This window comes from Mytilus edulis, chromosome 9 (genome assembly GCF_963676685.1).
Source record: "Mytilus edulis chromosome 9, xbMytEdul2.2, whole genome shotgun sequence".
NCBI classification, from domain to species: domain Eukaryota; kingdom Metazoa; phylum Mollusca; class Bivalvia; order Mytilida; family Mytilidae; genus Mytilus; species Mytilus edulis.
In genome coordinates, this window is record NC_092352.1 from 6,348,607 (window position 1) to 6,369,422 (window position 20,816).

Sequence of the window (20,816 nt, forward strand, 5' to 3'; positions counted from 1 at the left end):
GATTGATTGATTGTTGCTAGCAGCACTTCCAGTTGAAAATATGTCACGCATATTCAGAATGATTTAAAATCTGAGGCATGCATTCATTTTTTTTTACATAAATAAGGCCGTTAGTTTTCTTGTTTGAATTGTTTTACATTGTCTTATCAGGGCCTTTTATAGCTGACTATGCGGTATGGGCTTTGCTCATTGTTGAAGGCCATACAGTGACCTATAGCTGTTAATGTCTGTGTTATTTTGGTCTTTTGTGGATAGTTGTCTCATTGGCAACCATACCACATTTTCTTTTTTATATATTAAACATAAAGACTTATTCAACTCGTAAACAATAAATGAATAGTAAATGCTTCACCACTGAAAGATAATAAAGGCATGCTTCAGAATCTACTGCCAAATATTTCTGGAAGGAAAATCTTCTTTACTATATATTAATCAAAGATAAGGTCAGATGATTATAATTTTAGTGCAGTAATTTGGAAAATTTCAAATAAAGTTGTGAATTTAATAAGACATCTGTATGTAATGATCGCATTCTAACATGATATAGCTTTTAAGATGATAATCGCCTGATGAACTGATTATCTACACAATCAATTGACAAAAATCTAATCATCGACTATAATTTGTACAGATGAAATAAGATATGATATCTATGGCATACTGTAATACACAAACTGGTATGCTTACTAAAAACTGTCTGGATGGAACTCTAAGGATAATCACAAATATATCAAATATATTTTTTAAAATTGATTTTGGAATAACCATCTGATTTGGCCTCATTAAAGACCATCTAATTTTTTCTTAATTGTAAGTTATAATACAGAAAATGTTTTAGTTCTAATCTATAGCATTATGCCCTAAATATACACAGAAAAAAGTCCCAGAAAATCTAACTTGAGGAAAACTTAAAATCAGCATTTTTAATTTCCTATGGAAATTAACATTGAAAGGGGAGATAACTCTGCAAAAAAATATTTTTTTTGGTCATTTTTTGGTTGATTTTCTTGAAATTTGTGAAATGTATGTTACTTTGATGGGATTATAAGTTTGTATTTGACTAAAGCATATAATCCTCTGCTCATGAAATGTACAAAACCGAAGTGTTATGGGTAGTTTTACTTTTTTTGAGCATTTTTCATTTAGGAAATTGCAAATTTAAAGCTTTGTGACCATTTTGGAAAAATAATGTAAATCTGGTATTGTTTATATCTGTATATTTTATTTTTTCAGCATCTTACTTATCTAAAGAAACTTTAAACCACAAAAAGAAGAAGACATGCTTAATTATTTTTATTAAATTTGAGATTCTTTACCTTGACATGTTGAAAAATTCAATAAATTGTCAACTAATGAATTACAAAATCTACATTAAAGCTTGATAAAGTATATTAAAACACCTTTAGAGTTGTTTGTTATACTCTAAAGATCGCTTAAAAATCAAGAATCAATACATTTTGATGAATAGAGCAGTAAAGTAATAATTTTTTATCAATTTTTATTGATATTTCCGCCTTTTTTTGCAAGAGTTATCTCCCTTTTCAATGCAAATCTCCATAGGAATTTTAAATTGTGATTTTTTTTTTTAGTCTTCTGCAAGAAGGATTTTATGGGACTTTTTTCTGTGTATATTTCGGGTATAATGCTAAAGATTAAAACTAAAAAATGTTGCAATTACTTTCAGGTTAGGGTCAAATTTATGCTAGATTGACTGGACTACTGCTGCTTTTTCAGAGTATATAGTTCTATAACTCTATGTCATATCAGAAATTTATAAAAAAAAAAAGTTAAATGTAGGTTACTTTATCAGATATATAACAGTCACCAAAGTTTCACAAAAGCGCTAAGTGCATTTTTGATTTATTGTAAACTAGAAAATCCCCATTTTAAATGATTAAAACCAAATAAAAAATAAAAATAAAAATAAAGTCTCAAATCTCAAAAAATTGAAAGGGAGCTCTCACATGTAAATAGATATAAAAATTGAAAGGGAGCTCTCACATGTAAATAGATATAAAAATTGAAAGGGAGCTCTCACATGTAAATAGATATAAAAATTGAAAGGGAGCTCTCACATGTAAATAGATATAAAAATTGAAAGGGAGCTCTCACATGTAAATAGATATAAAAATTGAATGGGAGCTCTCACATGTAAATAGATATAAAAATTGAAAGGGAGCTCTCACATGTAAATAGATATAAAAATTGAAAGGGAGCTCTCACATGTAAATAGATATAAAAATTGAAAGGGAGCTCTCACATGTAAATAGATATAAAAATTGAATGGGAGCTCTCACATGTAAATAGATATAAAAATTGAAAGGGAGCTCTCACATGTAAATAGATATAAAAATTGAAAGGGAGCTCTCACATGTAAATAGATATAAAAATTGAAAGGGAGCTCTCACATGTAAATAGATATAAAAATTGAATGGGAGCTCTCACATGTAAATAGATATAAAAATTGAAAGGGAGCTCTCACATGTAAATAGATATAAAAATTGAATGGGAGCTCTCACATGTAAATAGATATAAAAATTGAAAGGGAGCTCTCACATGTAAATAGATATAAAAATTGAAAGGGAGCTCTCACATGTAAATAGATATAAAAATTGAAAGGGAGCTCTCACATGTAAATAGATATAAAAATTGAAAGGGAGCTCTCACATGTAAATAGATATAAAAATTGAAAGGGAGCTCTCACATGTAAATAGATATAAAAATTGAAAGGGAGCTCTCACATGTAAATAGATATAAAAATTCACAAATTGATTAAAGCATTTTGAGTTTCTGTCAGACATGCTAACGATGGACGGACAACAGTATACAATGTACCATAAATCATCCCACAAACAGAAGAAAAAAAAATTGCTGCAATGGATCTTTTGCTATGTTTTGTCTTAATGTACTCCACTTGAAAAGATATCCCATTTATTAGAATATGCCAATTTACGGTGGGCCCATCAGACACAAAACAGAATGATACATTTATTAACAAACTTTCTTTTGTAAATATTTACCAAGTCACTAGGGATGTGCAACATCTGCTTAATACTCATAATGTTTATGTAACACTAGGTCTGTTTTTTGGAGAAAAAACGGATTTTAATCCAAAAATCTTCCAACACCCTACTTCTTGCAACATTACATAAAATAAACACAATAATTTGTATGTTTACAAAATGCACAAAGAAAACAACTTTCTTAATCTGTTTACTAAATAAACTTAAGGTAAACTAATTTGTTCATGATTTGCCTGCAATGAAATGTAAATATTTTTCTATGATTTTTTTAAAGAACATGAAGTTATTAGGCTATAGCAATATGAAAGCATTTGTTAAACCTTCTCCAAATAAATCCAATATTTAAGAGTTCATTAACTCTTGCATGTATGAAAAAGATTGGTTTGGTAATATATTCATGTCTTTCTTTATAAACCCTTATGATCAGACAAGACAGACAAAAAAAAAGTTTTAAATACTTGTCCCCCATTTGTCCGATAACTACTCGATAAGACAATTGATTTGACTGACTTCTTTGTTGTTTGTTTGTTCAATTCTGACCTTCATCATCAATGAAAATAGATCTACGGTGTGAATTTTGTAAAGTATAAGCAATCTGCAATAGGAGCAGCAATATAAGTACATGTACCATAGATGTCAAGTGATCTTGACAAGTATTAGTGAAGCTATAATTATATATGTTAAGCTATATTCATCATATACAGGAGCATATTAAGGAGTTCTGTTTAAAAATAGGGAAGCTGTTTTAGTTTAATATATTATTTATAAACATGTTGTGTTTAAAATATAAGTGCTATAAATTAATTGAATAAAAACTGTACCGGAAAGCCGCTGTTTCCTTGGATACCCTGTAGTACAGTAGACAGACATAAAACATAGATCTATACATATATCATGTTCTAATCTTATAACTAGCAGATTAACCAAATTATTCACTATTCCTCTAATTTATAAGATGAAATAAATTATTCTTTCAAGGTTAACTATGTTAAAATAAATTTCTTTGAAGACTTAATGCCTGATATTTTGACTATATAACATTTTTCAAACAAGCAGATATTGTTATACACGGAAAAAATATCTACAAAATCTGAGTTTTTAATTGGGTCTTTTGAATGGTTTGTTATTTTACTCAAAGGAAGGGGTATGATAACAACTACTATCAGGCTCCTGAAATTGCAAAAATAGTAAACTTCTTAACTTTTGTCAAAAATTTAAGTAAGCTTATAGATAAATGATTTGGAACCCTCTACATTGCCTTTACCAGCAAAGATATTTTACCATGAATACAATCTTTGTACAAGGCATCTTTTAAGGTATTGAAGGCCTTGAGCTAAATATTAGTGACAAGATCTCAAAATGAGGCTATTTGGACAGTTTGTGTCATTATGCTCCAAAATTAAAAAGTTTGAACATTTTAATTTTCAACTTCAAAAAAAGTAAAAATAGTTTTATCATATAGCTTTACCTCAATATCAATAATCATTTGAAGTAAATCCAAGGTCTGCACTATTATACTTTTGTACAATTGCCATTCTATTCTATGTGTGTCGTAAGAATGCATGTATAATCCTATCATATATCTATGTATAATCCTATGAGCTGTATTTACTTTTAAAAAGTTTAGGAAATATTTAGTATTTTATTCATATCATAAAAATCATATGAAATGTATACATTAAATGGTATGCAGACTTATAACAAAAACTTTCCTCTTCTTCTCTAAAAGGACAGATCTAAACAAAGTGCTATTTAAAATATGCAATTCTTGAACAGACAACAGATAAGAGCAGTAAATATACATACTTGATCTCCTTTCCGTCCAGGGGCACCTGTTAAAAAAAGTTAACAATGTTTTACAAAATATAAAGAAGGGTATCAAATATGCATAATCATATAAATCTATTAAACGTGTTTCAGTATATCAAGATTAAGTGTTCTATGGCTTTTGAGTGAGTATTTGTTTTTGTGCTTAAATTCAATTCTAACTTATTTGAATGTCTGCTTTTAGGATCAAATGAACATTTATAACATTGCATGCACGTAAATTCCATAACCGGATGTCTTTATTGTAAAATCAAATTCGTTTCCGGCAATTCTATGATCCGAATATTTCTTCTTCAGTGCAGTCTAACTCTTTGTTAGTTCCAAATTACCACACTAGTTTATATATTTCTCGGTACAGACACGTATAGATTGTTTCAACTAAAACAACTTTGATTAAACGACTTAAAAGCTTTAAGAAAAAAATGATAAGGGGAACGAGATTATCCGTGTAAAAACGCATTAGACAAGAATTTAAAAGATCTTAAAATATATTAAAAATCTAGGACAAATTATCCTCACATTAGTGTTTTTCTACATGGCGTACTGTATCTTTATATCTATCTAACATCAGGAGTAGCTAGGACTATTGTCTTTCTTATGTCATCTTAGACAATTGTCTCACGGTAATGATCAGTTGTTTGTTTTTTGGAGTTTTTTTCATTTAAAACTGCAGTGTCCTTGCCATGATGACAACTTCAATAATATAAGAATAAGAATACCTAAGAAGAACTGGTATGTTTCCCAGTGATACAACTATCTTAAATGACTGGTCAGGGATATATGAGCAATTATAGGTCACCATACAGTCTCCAGTAAGATGAAAAACTCGTACCTTTTAGACAGCTATAAAAGGGTCCGACATTAAAAACGTAACAATTTAAACAGGAAAACTAACAGCCTAATTTAAAATTTACAATTTACAAAAACATGCCAGACATTAACAAACGACAACCACGAATTATATAATGTGTCTTGTTTATTCTTGCTCAACCGTGAACCCCCCTCCTAACTTGGGAGTGTGCTGTAACTTTTCCCCGGTCTACTCCTTCGCCACTGATATGTTCCTTGATCACCTCAATATCCTAATATCTGTCAAACTCATGTTATCATTAAAAAGTCTTTACAGAAAATTAATCCTTATGACATCCAAACTTTATTCATTATACTGGAATACTTTTGATTAAATTAACCAAAGGAAAATCCCTTCCTCTTTAGCACTTGTCAAATTTCAGCATTAAAACAATACATTATAAACACCATTATAATTTACTCTCAGCGTGTAAAATCGTTAGAGGTTATTATGATAACATAATATAATTGAGATATAACATTTACTATACATTACAGTTCATTATAAAAATATTCCGAATGCTTTTACATTATAAAAATAGCATGTACCAAATTATTTACCTACGCTGTTACACTGTAAAATTATTACCATATTTCAAGTATGCTTTAATCGTGGAGGTACTAATTTCTCACCCAAAATGATGCCAAAAGTAAAATAGCGAAATTAATTCTTTGTTTAAAGAAAAATATTTGCATGGGCTATAGGAATTTGGATTACATTTTTCCAATTAGAAACCAGGCTAATATAAGAGACTCACCAGTGACGCTCGAGTAAAAAAAAAAGGCCGAATAAAGTACGAAGTTGGAGAGTTTTATTACAGCCCAATCAATGAGAACAACAGCGAACATACATTACAAAATATTACACCTAAAAACACAGAAACCGACTTCAAACAGTCACACGATATAAATTTATACATTTTCATGTATATATGGCATGAAGATGTCACGTCGATATCAAATTAACGTTTTCTGTGTAATTCTTTTGAGTGATTTTAGGCTATTCCACAACTTTTTTATTCCTCCCTTTTGGAGAAATGATTTCATAGAATGATTTTATACATATTTTGCAAAAGTATAACTTGATTTCCACCCTTTTAATTGACAAAACATTTGACTCATAATTAAAACAAATCTTTTATAGGGTATGAGAATAAAAATAATCAGCTGCGCCATGAGCACATGATACGCCCGTTATCTTGTGTGCAATAATCACAAATAGTTTCTGAGATACAGTATGACATGTGAAAACCCACTTTTTTTTAATAAAAAGCTCAATAACTCTAAAATAAAATTTTGAGCCAAAATTATACAGATCTTTAGATTAATATAACTAAGAAGTGTGTAAAGTTTTAAGCAATTATCATAAATCATTTTTGAGATACAGCACGACATGTGAATAAAAAAACACACCCCTGTTTTAGTTACAAAGTCCCGTAACTCAAAACGTTTTAATTTTATTTTCACCAAAAAGTATACAGATTGTTTGACCATCATATCAAGGAACAACTATTAAGTTTCATGAAATTTTGATGAGTCGTTCTCAAGTTACGGTGCGACATGTTTACGCCGAACAGACGGATAGACGAATAGACGGACGGACGGTCGGTCGGACGGACACCGGACATTTGTATACCATAATTCGTCTCGTCAAAATTTTGACGGGCGTATACAAATATTTTGAATTCCAGAATCTTCCATAGGGTATGAGAAAGAGTTAAACAATTGTCATGAAATACAGAATCTTCCATATGTGTCTGGAATTCCAGAAATTTCCCTAGAAGGATCAACTATTTCTTGAATAGCCCATTTGTCGTACACATTTCTTGGTCTATAATAAGTCTGAAACTGTCTCTTCCGGCAGACAATTGTTTGTGTCTGTGTCGCTCATTCATAGAAACCCATGTTATTTTTAATATATGAAATGATTAAAACATGTAGCAGTAGTATTGAGTTTTAATTAACTATTATGAACCATGTATCTGTCAGTAACCATTAGTAAGTATTACCCCTGATGGTAGAACTTCAACTCTTCAATAAATCATAACTGTAGTAAAACGACGACATCTTATCTTGTATCTTGATTATACCTCATTACATTAACTACAAACTTCAAGTATTGCAATACTAAAACACTTCAAACAGATATGCACATCTTAAGCATGTGACAAACATCAGTGTGTTGTCTTACAGATCACAGAACATCGTGTAACATCTGTTTAATTCTCATTTTCTATCGAATGACTGGGGATTTGATTCATCCGTCCGATTCAGTCGTGTAGATACAATAAAATAGAAGAGACTTGCATGCCAAAGTTTTATGCAAAATGTTATAAACATTTCATCGAGTACATTTCCATTGCAATTACTATAACTTGGCCATTGTACGTATGCTTTTTGTGTTTATCTAATACCTTACAACAAGAAGATGATTTCAGCTTCCCAATTGTGAACTTTCCATTTCTATGTAGCAACATTCCAGCAGCGCCTGCATACGGAGTATACATACGATATTCCCGGGCTTGTATTTCCTATCATGATTTCTTTTATAGATTTTATAACTTTTTCGGACGCCATCACAAGTTGGTTGACCGTTATGGAATAACCGTGTCACAGATGATATCGGATATGTTCCTTATGTCGTAACTACAAAGTCCTTCCCTTATCACGAATCTGACCTACCGAATTAGACTATTTACCGGATTTGTAATTGTAATTGTAATTTGTAATTTGTAAAAAAAAAAAGCAACACGACGGGTGCCACATGCGGAGCACGATCTGCTTACCCTTCCGGAGCACCTGAGATCACCCCAAGTTTTTAGTGGGGTTCGTGTTGCTTAGTCTTTAGTTTTCTATGTTGTGTCTTCTGTACTATTATTTGTCTGCTTGGCTTTTTATTTTTAACCATGGTGTTTCAGTTTATTTTCTATCAATGAGTTTGACTCTCCCTCTGGTATCTTTCGTCCCTCTTTTACAAAGGTGCGTTTTAGGCAAAACAAAAATATATATTCTTATTATATTCAAAATGTACAGAGACCCTAGAAGCAAATTTTTTTACTAGTAGTTACATTATTCCATCCTCGTACTTTGTTCTAGCCGGATATTTGTCTCATTGACAATCATATCCAGGGGGATCCAACCCAGAACAAAGGGGGTGGTTTTACCATATGTTCCCTTTCAAAAGCATTGATCGTAAAAAAAGGGAGGGCTTCCAACCTGATTGACTTCATTGCGTACATAAGGTGTAAATAGAAGGAAATGATGCACGAAGTTACAACATTTTTGGCACTGCTGCTACGTATTACCAGATGGTATTTAGGAGTATTGTTGATTTTGTAACATTTCTACTAAATTCTTAGTCAAAGAAGTCATTAATCAAATAACAGTAATAACCGACAGGATTTTATTCCATTGTTTCACCTGATTCCCATTGTTGTTAATGATTTTATGAATTATTATAATTATTACATAATTTTACTGATAGAATGGTGATTTTATTATGCAATTACAACGCTGATTTCAACTTAAGAACAGTATAAAGATTCGGTAACAAACTATAAAATACTACAAAGTATTACAAGTGTTTTATCCGTAGATGCGTTATAGCAGCAGTCACTAGTAATAGCTAATAAAAAATGCAAAAAAGTAACAAGTCTATTAAGGCAAAACATAAAATAGTTTGTTTTTCATTCGTTCGTCACGCCGGATATATGGTTCTATGAAAATCGAGATGAAAACAAACTTCTGTTCGATTTAGATAGGGTTCCAGAGCATTCGAAATTTAAATGTAAAAAGAGTGATTTGAGGCATTTCTTTGACGAATTCAGGTTCCTTCGAGAGATATTTAAAAAATTTCGAATATATTTTTATGCCCCACCTACGATAGTAGAGGGGCATTATGTTTTCTGGTCTGTTCGTCCGTTCGTCCCACTTCAGGTTTAAAATTTTGGTCAAGGTAGTTTTTGATGAAGTTGAAGTACAATCAACTTTAAACTTAGTACACATGTTCCCCATGATATAATCTTTCTAATTTGAATGCCAAATTAAAGTTTTGACTCCAATTTCACGGTCCACTGAACATAGAAAATGATAGTGTGAAGATCAGGTTAAAGTGCGACTGGGGCATCCGTGTAATATGAACACATTCTTGTTATTTATGTTTTGCTTTGTAAAGACTTATTTGGACGATTTTATCATTCGACGTTTTAGAGTTTAAGTTCAATTTGAATAATGCATGTCTCGTGATAACTCCCGTTTGTTTTTATTCTTTATTGGATATGAACCAAATTTGAAAATATGAAAATGGCATCATCAAGATGTTGGATTCTTTTATTTAAGAGTAAAATAACAAAAATTTCGAACTCCAAGATAAAATTCAAAACGGACAGTCCCTTATCAAATGGCAAAATCAAAAATTCCAAAAACCAAACGAATGGAAAACAACTGTCATATTCCTAAATTGGTACATACTGTTTGAAAAAGGTGTTTTCTACAGACAGTAGACATGCATATGGGTACCAACGTGTCCCTCTTCTAACAGACTTGTTCCTGTATCCGTATGAGAGATCGTATGAGGCAAAATTCCTTTAGGAAGAAGTAGAAACTAAAATTATCCTTTAAGAAAAAATAGAAACCAAAACTATTTGTTTACTTAAGACGATGCGAGGCATAGATGATGTATTTCATTAAATAGTTCAAAGATTGGCGAATATTGATCATATAGATCTGTATCAAGAAAAGGTAAGGAATCATACCAGAAGACATATGTTTATAGTCAAGTCTGTTCATACCATTGAAACTGGAAGACTGGAAGGAATCATACCAGAAGACACATATATACAGTTATGTCTGCTCATTCAATTAAAACTGAAAAAAGCATACCAAAAGACACATGTATATAGATATAAGAAGATGTAGTGTGAGTGCCAATGAGATTACTCTCCATCCAAGTCAAAACTTGTAAAAGTAAACCATTATATAGGTCAAAGTACACTCTTCAATACGGAGCATTGGATCACACCGAACAGCAAGCTATAAAGGGCCCCAAAATGACTAGTGTAAAACCATCCAAACGGGAAAACCAAAGGTATAACATGTATATATGTATGTCTGTTCATACCAATGAAACTTAAATTATAATTAATACCAAATGAAACATGTATACAGTTAAGTCTGTTTGTACATTTGAAACTGAAAGGAGGCATACCAAAAAGACACATATACACAGTTATGTCTGGTCCGTATCTTGATTTACACCTAAGGGTAACGGTCAATTGATAATTAAACTCAGCAACAACAGAAAATACTCTACATTCGCCATTGAGAGTATAAGAAAATGTGCAGTAAAAAGTAAAATTACAAAAATATTATAAATTCCGAGAAAACTTCAAAACGGAAAGTCCTTAATCAAAGGGAAAATTAAAAGCTCAAACACATCAAGCGAATGGATAAGAACTGACACATCCTGACTAGGTACACGTTAATGATACAGAAACCCAACAGCGACAAAATACCAACCCAATAGAAATGCTGAGGTCAAGGTCTTCAACAATAGCAAAATGTCCGGACAGTATATATGGCAATCTTATAAAGGTATGCACTTTGCACCTGTTTCAACTCGGGGTAACTTTGATCTCCCATACACGTTATATACCTCGCTTAAATTGGCTAATCGGAAAAATCCACTCATTCCTTTATCTATATATACTTCTAAGTGACGATGAAAAAAGGAAACACAGTTTATCTTTAGACTGTGTGAAGTTTCTTAAAGCGAAGAATTGTAGTGTTCATGCTCTACGTGGAATGTTACATTACCATCGAAGTCATTGATCAACATACTATATAGAGTACACAAAATTACATTCATGATTTACTTCTGTATATTTTTGACAAATTGCAATTTTTCAATGTCATGAATCTATAGTGCATACTAAAAGGGCAACAATTAAACTGATGTTACCCAGTCTAACTGCAGTTAAGAAAACTATTAACTGTTTGGTGCATCTCTTAGATCTATCGAGCTGACACTGGGTGCAGAAGTTAATTCACGTATCTCTTATCTACATGGTTTAAATAAAAACTAAATTAGACAATAATGGGTACTTATCTTGTTCACACCAGCCAGACATTATCTTTTAATGTTCCTACGACTTGATGCTTCCTTGATGAGGAGGAAATCACCGACTATATCGATAGTGGAATGAACACTGAACATTTTATTTTTATTAATTTTACAACTTCTGCATACTTTGTTTAGTTTACATGCTTAGGTTAGTTTAGCATGCTATAGAATTATAGCTATGAATGATCCATGATTGGAAGGATAAGGAAAACCGAGAAAAAAAATGTAATAAAATGTTTCTGTAAGGTTCCTGTAACGCTGATTATTTTATTGCACAATATTTGGAAATTATTCTAAATTCTGAAATACTTCATGGGTAAATAAAATGCACATAAATCTGAATATTCGCACTACATTGATTTTTTACTGTGTAGATTTAACAGACTTTTACAGGTGTGCTATTAGGCGGTGCATTTATAAAACAAAAGTACCGTGCACAGTGAATTGACTCATACGGTTGTACTTTTAGGCGGGGCGAATATAAAAAAAAAGTACCTTGCACCTTGAATTGACTCATACAGTTGTACTTTTAGGCGGGGCGAATATAAAAAAAAAGTACCTTGCACCTTGAATTGACTTATGCAGGTGTGCTATCAGGCGGTGCCATTTTAGGACAGGTTAACAATTGGCTGCCAGTGCATGAAATATTTGTTATGGTAGTTGATAATGAGGTACATACCGATATCCATGACCGGTAATGTTTATTTTCAAACTACAAATTGAGCATGAAAGAATCCTGATTATAACATCTCACAGATGACAAAATAGGATTTGAGCAATAGCCTCGCGTTCATAATCAGCTAGTAACGAATGCAATATCCAAATGCTCCTTTGGCCGTTTATTTATTTTTATTTGGGTGCCACTGATCAGTCTCGAGAGTCTGTCGTATACTTAAATTCTGAACTTTGAATCTTTGAAAACTTTGTACGGTTTACTGAACTGTAAAGTCAAGTAGTAGCAATGCACATAGCTGATAAAAATACTTCTATCAAAAGCAACTGTAAAACTTCAGCAATAACAGAGTAAAGTTCTGAAGTGACGATCTTTGTTGAAATTGATTTTTTTAAACCACGAAAACTAAAAATTGACTATAAAGAGGTGTATTGGCATGGGTTATTATAGAATTTTGATATCCGGGACACACAAATAACCATTATTATTCCACTCCGGATTGTTTGGTTATGAAAGCTTCCACATTAAAGACATTACACTACATATTTTACATATAATATATTCAAATTGCAGACAATATAGTCTGATCAAGGTGCACAGTACAAAATCCATGGAGGACTAATATTAAGTTAAATGCGTTTTTATATTCTAATAAAGTGTAAAAGAATTATAAGCGATTATGGGTAAAGTCCAAATTTACGTGTTCTCGAACTAGTATATATTGTTTTATTATTCATATTCACTCATACTATATTTCCTAGCACAACCCTCTGTCTAAAGTGGTCCAAGTATAGTGGTCAGGGAGTTGGTTTGTTCGTCCTTCTGTCCAACTTTTCTATTAGGAACTCAGTGCTCCTAAACTGCTTGACATAATTTTGTTCCACTTTTTATAGAATCTTACTTATACGATGTACATTTTCGTTTCTTTATCTGAATGATTTTTGGGGTTTACTTTGGGACGACATTGAATTCTACATATCTGCACAACATATAGTTCACATTTGGATACGCTAAATACTCCTATATCCCTTATTGTGATTTAATGACATTTTCGCAGAACCTTTACCATTTATGAAATATATACAATGCCATTGTGCAGCCGAGTGTGTACCTCCAATTTTGCTTTTTATTAAGATTTCCCACAAATCATGGAATTTGAAAGGGGCGGGTGTTATTTGGTGAACTTTGCTTGCAGCACAATTGTTTATATGCTTACACCCTTCATTTTAAGTCACTAGTGTTATTCATACAGGAAACGACTGGCATACAGTTCGCTTATTATGAGTGAACTAAGAGTTACTATTTCATTCGAATTTGAATTTAAGTCAATCAACCTGGTTGTGTTTGTTGCAAACAAATTCAGAAAGTACAAGAGCATGTAGAATACGCATTTATATGCTTAATTATGACATCATTGAAACGGATATAAATTCCCGTAACACATGTGAAAGTGTAAAACCCGAATTATATTTTATTTCACTTCAAAGGTGTGTAGTAAAGATGCTTAATTTACAGTCAAATACACCGAATACTGGATAACAACATTTGTAATTGTATCAAAGACCAGATGGCTTCACCGTCTACGGAAAACCTACAAATCTTGAACTGTGCACTAATAATTCACACCAAAAAATAACGTTTTGTGTTTAAAAAGAGGTCGTCAAAGGTTTTTTTTTCAACTAATCCGAAGATTAACCAATCGATTCATTGTGCACTTTTTAAAAAGTCAGACATACGTGTTTTTCTAATTTCGAAATAGTTTGACTCCATGGGTGGCAGATATAAAAATACTTAAGAATGGTTGCGTCGAGGATATGGAAAGACACTCGAAGACCCATTCGTCCATAACATTCGAGTATATATAATTACATTGTTCACAATTAAATTATTTGTGAGAGTTAAAAGATCAACTTCAAAGACTGGTAATCACGCAGGACAAGACAGTAGCGTTATACTGGTACATCTTAAAACACGCAGGACAATACGGCATATCTTAAAACACGCAGGACAATACGGTATACACGCAGGACAAGACAGTAGCGGTTACTTTTTGTGTCCAATTGCAATAAAGCGTATTGCAATTCTTAGCTTAACATATTCAAAATAAAATGTCAACTGTCAGAGTTTGCAAGGATACAGAGAAAATAATTACATGGTAAATCGTTTGCATGTAATCTTTATAAGAACCCTGACTAAGAACTTTTATGAGCGTCCAGTTTTCTTATCCAATACCTAATAATATATAAAAAGTAAAATCACAAAAATACTGAACTTAGAGGAAAATCAATTCGGAAAGTCCATAATCACATGGCAAAATCAAAAAACAAAACGTATCAAAAACGAATGGACAAGAACACTCATATTTCTGACTTGGTACAGGCATTTTCAAATGTAGATACGGGAGTTTGTAAAAATATTCTCATTTTTTTATTTTTTTGGTAAGTTGTTTTAATAATTTTTAAAGAATGAAATGAAACAAAGAACTTTATATTGAAGGATAAAAAAATGCAACATTTTCTGATTAGATAAGAATCGAACACATACCAATGCATTCAATGATGTTTGAAATAATTTTGAGAGGTTGCGGGACCGTATATTCCACTGTATATTCTATACAATCGAGTAAAAGTAACTTTGAAGATATAACATGTAAAAGCAAAAAGCAAAGCAGATCATCCAAAAAATAAAAGGGCCAAAGTCCGAGACATTTTGTTCTACGAGTGTTTTCAAATAATCATGAACTCTTAAACTAGATTCATGTTTAAAAGAAGCAAATAACTCTAATTTAGAAAAGTGAACGATTTCGATAGTATTAAGTAAAACCCAGAATATTATAAGATTTCATATCACTGAAACAAAAATTTGGCAAATGTAAGAAAGTTGTTAAGATAGACTATAGATACAGCACATGGCAGATGTTTAGATCCATCTGTTGGAGATTAATCAACGTTTTATAAGTCAGTATACTTAATACCAAGTCAAATTTATTAACTGTTACAAATACAATCAAAAATCGGTATAATGACGTCAATTCATTTTCCGATCACTAAAGTGCGATGACCATTCTTCGGGGGGAAAAAAACTACGAAAAATAATGAAACCGATCTGATTTTTAAAGATACAAGCATCATCATGGATATTAAAATGGTAAATTCTCCAATTTCTCTAAAGTTTTATCAATCCGCTGGGAATGCCTTATCATACTCCAAATTGTAATTGTATTCAATAATACAGTTTACATATGTTTAGTGATGCGATGACCGCCGTATTGTATCACATGCTCTATCTCATACATAAGAATATATCTCCACATTAACATTATAACGCACATACATTCATAAAAAAAAATCAAACGTTTAGGTTTACTTAAAACTTTTTTGTTAAAATTTTAAAATCACTGCCGAAAAAAATTACCAAAAAAACCCTCTTTAAATCCTGGAAAACAATATGTAAGGATATTGCTGCATGAAATACAGTTTTCATTTTCATTAGGGGGAGGGATGTGGTGTTGGATTTGTTTGAAGTTAATGACTTTTCTTGTCTCTCACTTCACACTACTCTCACCACAATAATTTTACATTAGTTATTCCGAGGATATCTTCCAGAAGTTTAATTATAATTTCGCAAATAGATACCGCAATCAATTCAATTTGATTCGTCGATTTTTCATTATGAATATAATTCCATTTTATATGTTTTTGTAAACGGGAAATTAGTATTTTTGGACAGAATTGAAATTCAAACTGAATGAGATAGATGTTATTGCATCTGATTTTTATCACAGAGCTGTTGAACATTGGCAAGCTCATTTTTCAAAGTCAGATTTGATCATTAAACATCCCTGTATAGATAGCCTATCACAGATCATATGTTGTCTATCTTATAGTAGACAAATTACATTCATTTGTAGAAAATGCTTCTTTTTCTACTACATGTACATAGTTTAAGATTTACTCTTATGCGTAGGAACTATTTGGTTTTGAATATATACTACTTTCCAGGATGTTCTTTTTGAGCTGACCCGATTAGGAAGTGTAAATTAAATTTTACAAAGTAAATCTAAATTATTTTTGCAAAAAAATCAACTCAAACCGGTGCTAGGGGGCGTCGTAAACCTGCAGTGAGGTGAGAGTGTTTGGTTATTCTTGCTCCGTGTTGAAGGCCTCACTACTGTCACTTTGAGATGAAGAACAGCAATATAAACGCTGTTCCTTTGCTTTATATGGATTGTTTTTACTCTGCATGCGCTGGATGGATGACCCATATCCTTTGTTTTTCTATTGTAATCTTCAGAACAAGTATAAAGTCATGAGTTCATTGGGTTTGATACACTACTATTCTATCGTATTGAAGAGTTGGGCGTCCGCAAACACAACCCCCCACCAGATGTTGCATGTGCATTGGTTGTCGTTTGTTGCTGTGTATAATATTTGTTTTTCGTTTATTGTTTTGATGTATACATGTATACAGACGATCAGTTTTGTGGTTTGAAATGTTATACAGTTGTCATGTCGATGCCTTTAAAGCTTGTTAAAGACTCATTGTTGAAGGTCGTACGTTTACTTATCTTCTACATCATTTGGTCTACAGTCGAGGTTTGTCTAATTGGCTATCATACCACATATTCTTCTTTTTATTCTTAAAGGATCCATTCTAGAATTATTTGAATGGTTACATTATATTTGTATTCAATGCCCAGGGTAGAAAATTAAGATATTGTTTATATATATACATTAGCTAACACTTAACTTCTTGTTAATTTAATAAATGTATAGGAAATTTAGGAATATATGAAGGACATCCACGAAAATACTGAAAGCTAAATACTATAAAATTATCCATATACCGTAAGAAACAGTAATACGAAAAGGGTCAAGAGATGAACCCTTTAAACAAAAATAGACATCTGCATGTCGAAGCAAATAATATCAAAAATAATACCAAAAGAGGACATGCGACACATAATTGAAATTGCAGTCCAGAAGAAAATATTGACATTCCCAAACAATAATCTCAAATACTCAAGCCTTCAAAACAAAAAGCATGGGTCTTGGGGCTTTTCTTCATACTAAAGGCTGTGTAAAATTATAACATTTTGTATAGATAATACATGGAAAACCTGATTTTGTGAGATAAAAAGAAATCTAAAGAGTTTTATGAAAAAGTATGAGAAGAGAGCTCTTGTAATCTGTTTTCAAAAATTGGAAGGAAAAATGCCGTTATAGGAAACGTTTTCTGGCTTAAAGCAAAATGCGTAAATATAAGAAGATGTGGTATGAGTGCCAATGAGAGAACTATCCACCCGAGTAACAATTTGTAAAAGTAAACCATGTATGTTAATTCACTACACATCTCTTTATAAAAGTTACATAATGAGAGTTATCTCACCTTATAGAAAATAATAGAAGTATGGAAAAAAGAGAAAACTGAATCACAGAATATGTACCCAGTGTTTTTAAAATAACTATCGTAAAAATAAGAAAATGTTCATTTTATTTTTTATTTCGATTTAAAGTCTTACAGTTACATTCTTCTCTCAAACATCTCGGTAAAGATCTATACCGATTATTGCCTGCTATTTAAAAAAATCAAAATATACGTATTCTTCTAAGGACTGAAGGGCGTTGAGGCCAAGAATTGATTTTCAAGTACACATATTCAGATAGCGTGAAATTGAGAAAGGAACTTTGTTCGCATACCCCACAGATAAGTTAATTCTCGCACAATATAAACCAATACTTTATTCCAATTTTTGCGAGTGGAGTACAAAAAAAGTTCCTCTTCTAAATGATTTATTGGAGTCAGTCCTGCAATTACCCATAAACAACTCTCATTAATCAAAGTTTAAGCAACCAACAAACCAATGCGCTTATTGAGCCTGAATGTAGGGCCAGGACCGAATCTCCCGAAACGTTATGATAGATATGGTTTGTTTACGTTGAAGTTGAATGTTTACTGGTATTGTGTTACATCTTGCTTTGTGGGAGAGTGGTTTTCTATTCTATTTCAATTATAGTCTGTCATTATCAAATATCCATAAACTTAAGGGAAACCGTAAACTATCTTCAGTATATCAATCAAATTAGATAATTTACATATAGTTTGTAAACATTACATCGTCAAGTACTGAAAACTGAAACTAGAAATAATTAGTTTTGTATATAAAGTAGTTTTCCTCCCGCGATATGAATAGCTTTCCCATGCCCTCAATTTCTATGTATTCAATACAAACCCACAATTACAAAGGCGTATTATCACCCTGAAATTTAAATATGTTGTAAAACGAGAAGCCATAACCGGGGGGAATGTAGTAAGAATATCTTACCTGGTGGACAAATACAATTACTCTGACGTTTGACCCGATCATGTTCTTCACTGTTAGGTAAATATCCTACATGTTTTAATTTCTGGAGAAGAAAAAAAAGATCATCGATTAACTGAGCAAATTCTAACTACAGGATAAATTCATATCATGAAATTACTTTATTGGCGCATTCATAATGAGACAGCAAATACACAACTAATACTATATATTCTTTACTTAAATTAAAAAAACCAATCCTACTCGCTTCCAATAAATCTTCTTAGAAAAACCCAAAATAAATCAAATAAATTGTCATCTCAACAAATATCGGCTGCTGACTTTTACGGACAAACGCCGTCAGCAAAGTGTTCGTATACTGACTTTGTAACCCTTCAAGTCCTGTATAGGTAATGTTAATGTCCTTAATCAAACATCTCTTTCGATCTAATAGCATCAAAAGTACGCCAGACAAATCTTATATGAAGAACTAAGAAATGGGCAATATTTTAATGTAAAGTCGCTCTCATTGTTTGTTGTTCATCTTGTTGGTATACGAAGAAATAACCAGTAAAGAAAGTTGTGCGTTGTATGTTGCAAAATGTAATGATCAGAAGGAAATACAGTTGATATGTCTTTATATACGTAGGCCTACTGTTCCACTGTGAGTCTTCCTATGCTTATCTGAAACTAACTGGTCAGTAACGGGGTTTTCCAAAGAAATATCATGTGATATAGAAATTTGTCAACAAAAAATCGAAGTGAATAACCTGATAACACCAAAATTGTTAATGATTTCATAAATCATTTAAGAATAAGTTTCCAACTATCGCAAAGTTGATTTTAGATGAATTTGGCTACTTTTTGTTTGTCCCTTTCATATAGTTGGCTAGCAAGGTAATCAAGTATTTACACATGTATGGCTTTCAAATGTTTATTTAATCGTTCCCGATGATGGGTCCAGATGAACAGTAAACCGATTCAGTCGTTCTAACTTTATAAAGAGTTGTTTTCATGTAAAAGACACAAATATTTGCCACTGGTCGTATATATAAGAATCATCAATCAATTAATACACAGGATTGAGACTAGTTACTTATTTAGTCGTTTTATTAAGCAAATATTTTTTTCTCAAATAGGCCTTATATCTATATAAGTCTCGTAACAGTACTTAGTCGTGTAGGAAAAAAAAATTGGTTGTATATCCTTTGATTACTTCAATATTCGACATATTCTTTTTAACGAAATCTTATGATAAGGGTATCAACATATCGTTATCAGTTCCTCATCTTCAGAATTTTTTTAAAATGAAAAATAGATCCCATTTTGATAGCCTTTTTAATTTCATTACTTACCTTATTTAATAACTTCTCTACTTGTCTTTCTACTATCACATTTATTTCATTTTTATAGTTTGAGAATTCATTTTCTAAATATTCCACTCTAGAATTTAAATTAACAACATGTTGATGATATGAAACTAATGACCATACTAAAAATCCAAGTAAAACAATTACAAAACTGGTGGCAACAGTGGCTACTATCCACAAAGTACATTTAATCCTGCCACCGGATTTCTTTTTCACACTTCCTTGAAGGAATTGTGCATGTTTTTCCATTATAAATTCCTAACAAAATAGAATAAAATCTGCGTTTTAACTCATATCTATAACACTACAATAGCACCCCACGTGTGAATGACTCTAACAAATACTAACAAGTGAAGCGAGGCAGTTGGATTATGGTACAAAACTTTATCTGCAGACGATGGTTAAGTCGCGTGCAGGAGATACGCAATATACATCATTATGTATATCATATCGCAACTAATCGGAATAATTTATTTCACTAAAATGTGCATTAAATGAATAAATGTCACGTCTATTTATTTGCTATTAAGATCCATCATCACACTATAATACCACAGTATTTACATCAACGACTACCGCATGGGTGTGTTGAGATCAAAGTTTTATACGAGTATATTGACAGCAGACGATTTGCTGCATGGGTGTCGGGAGA

At 31.7% G+C, this 20,816-nt stretch overlaps 1 protein-coding gene across 28 annotated transcripts in view; it reads right to left on the minus strand.

Annotated features, from left to right (window-relative positions):
* Positions 1–20,608, minus strand: part of LOC139489472 (collagen alpha-1(XIII) chain-like) — an 87,003-nt gene extending 66,395 nt beyond the window's left edge. For 14 of the 28 annotated variants that reach the window (XM_071275898.1, XM_071275896.1, XM_071275895.1 and 11 more), the window contains exons 1-3: positions 20,150–20,545; positions 18,819–18,900; positions 4,830–4,855 (exon numbers count right to left, since the gene is read on the minus strand). In XM_071275898.1, coding sequence (XP_071131999.1) covers positions 4,830–4,855; positions 18,819–18,900; positions 20,150–20,413 — 372 coding nt within the window. In that variant the 5' untranslated portion in view covers positions 20,414–20,545. Of the gene's footprint in view, positions 1–3,020; positions 3,100–3,844; positions 3,872–4,829; positions 4,856–18,818; positions 18,901–20,149 lie in introns of those variants that run through there. The other 14 variants (XR_011656189.1, XM_071275881.1, XM_071275902.1 and 11 more) reach the window with 8 other exon arrangements.
* Between the last annotated feature and the right edge of the window lie 208 nt (positions 20,609–20,816).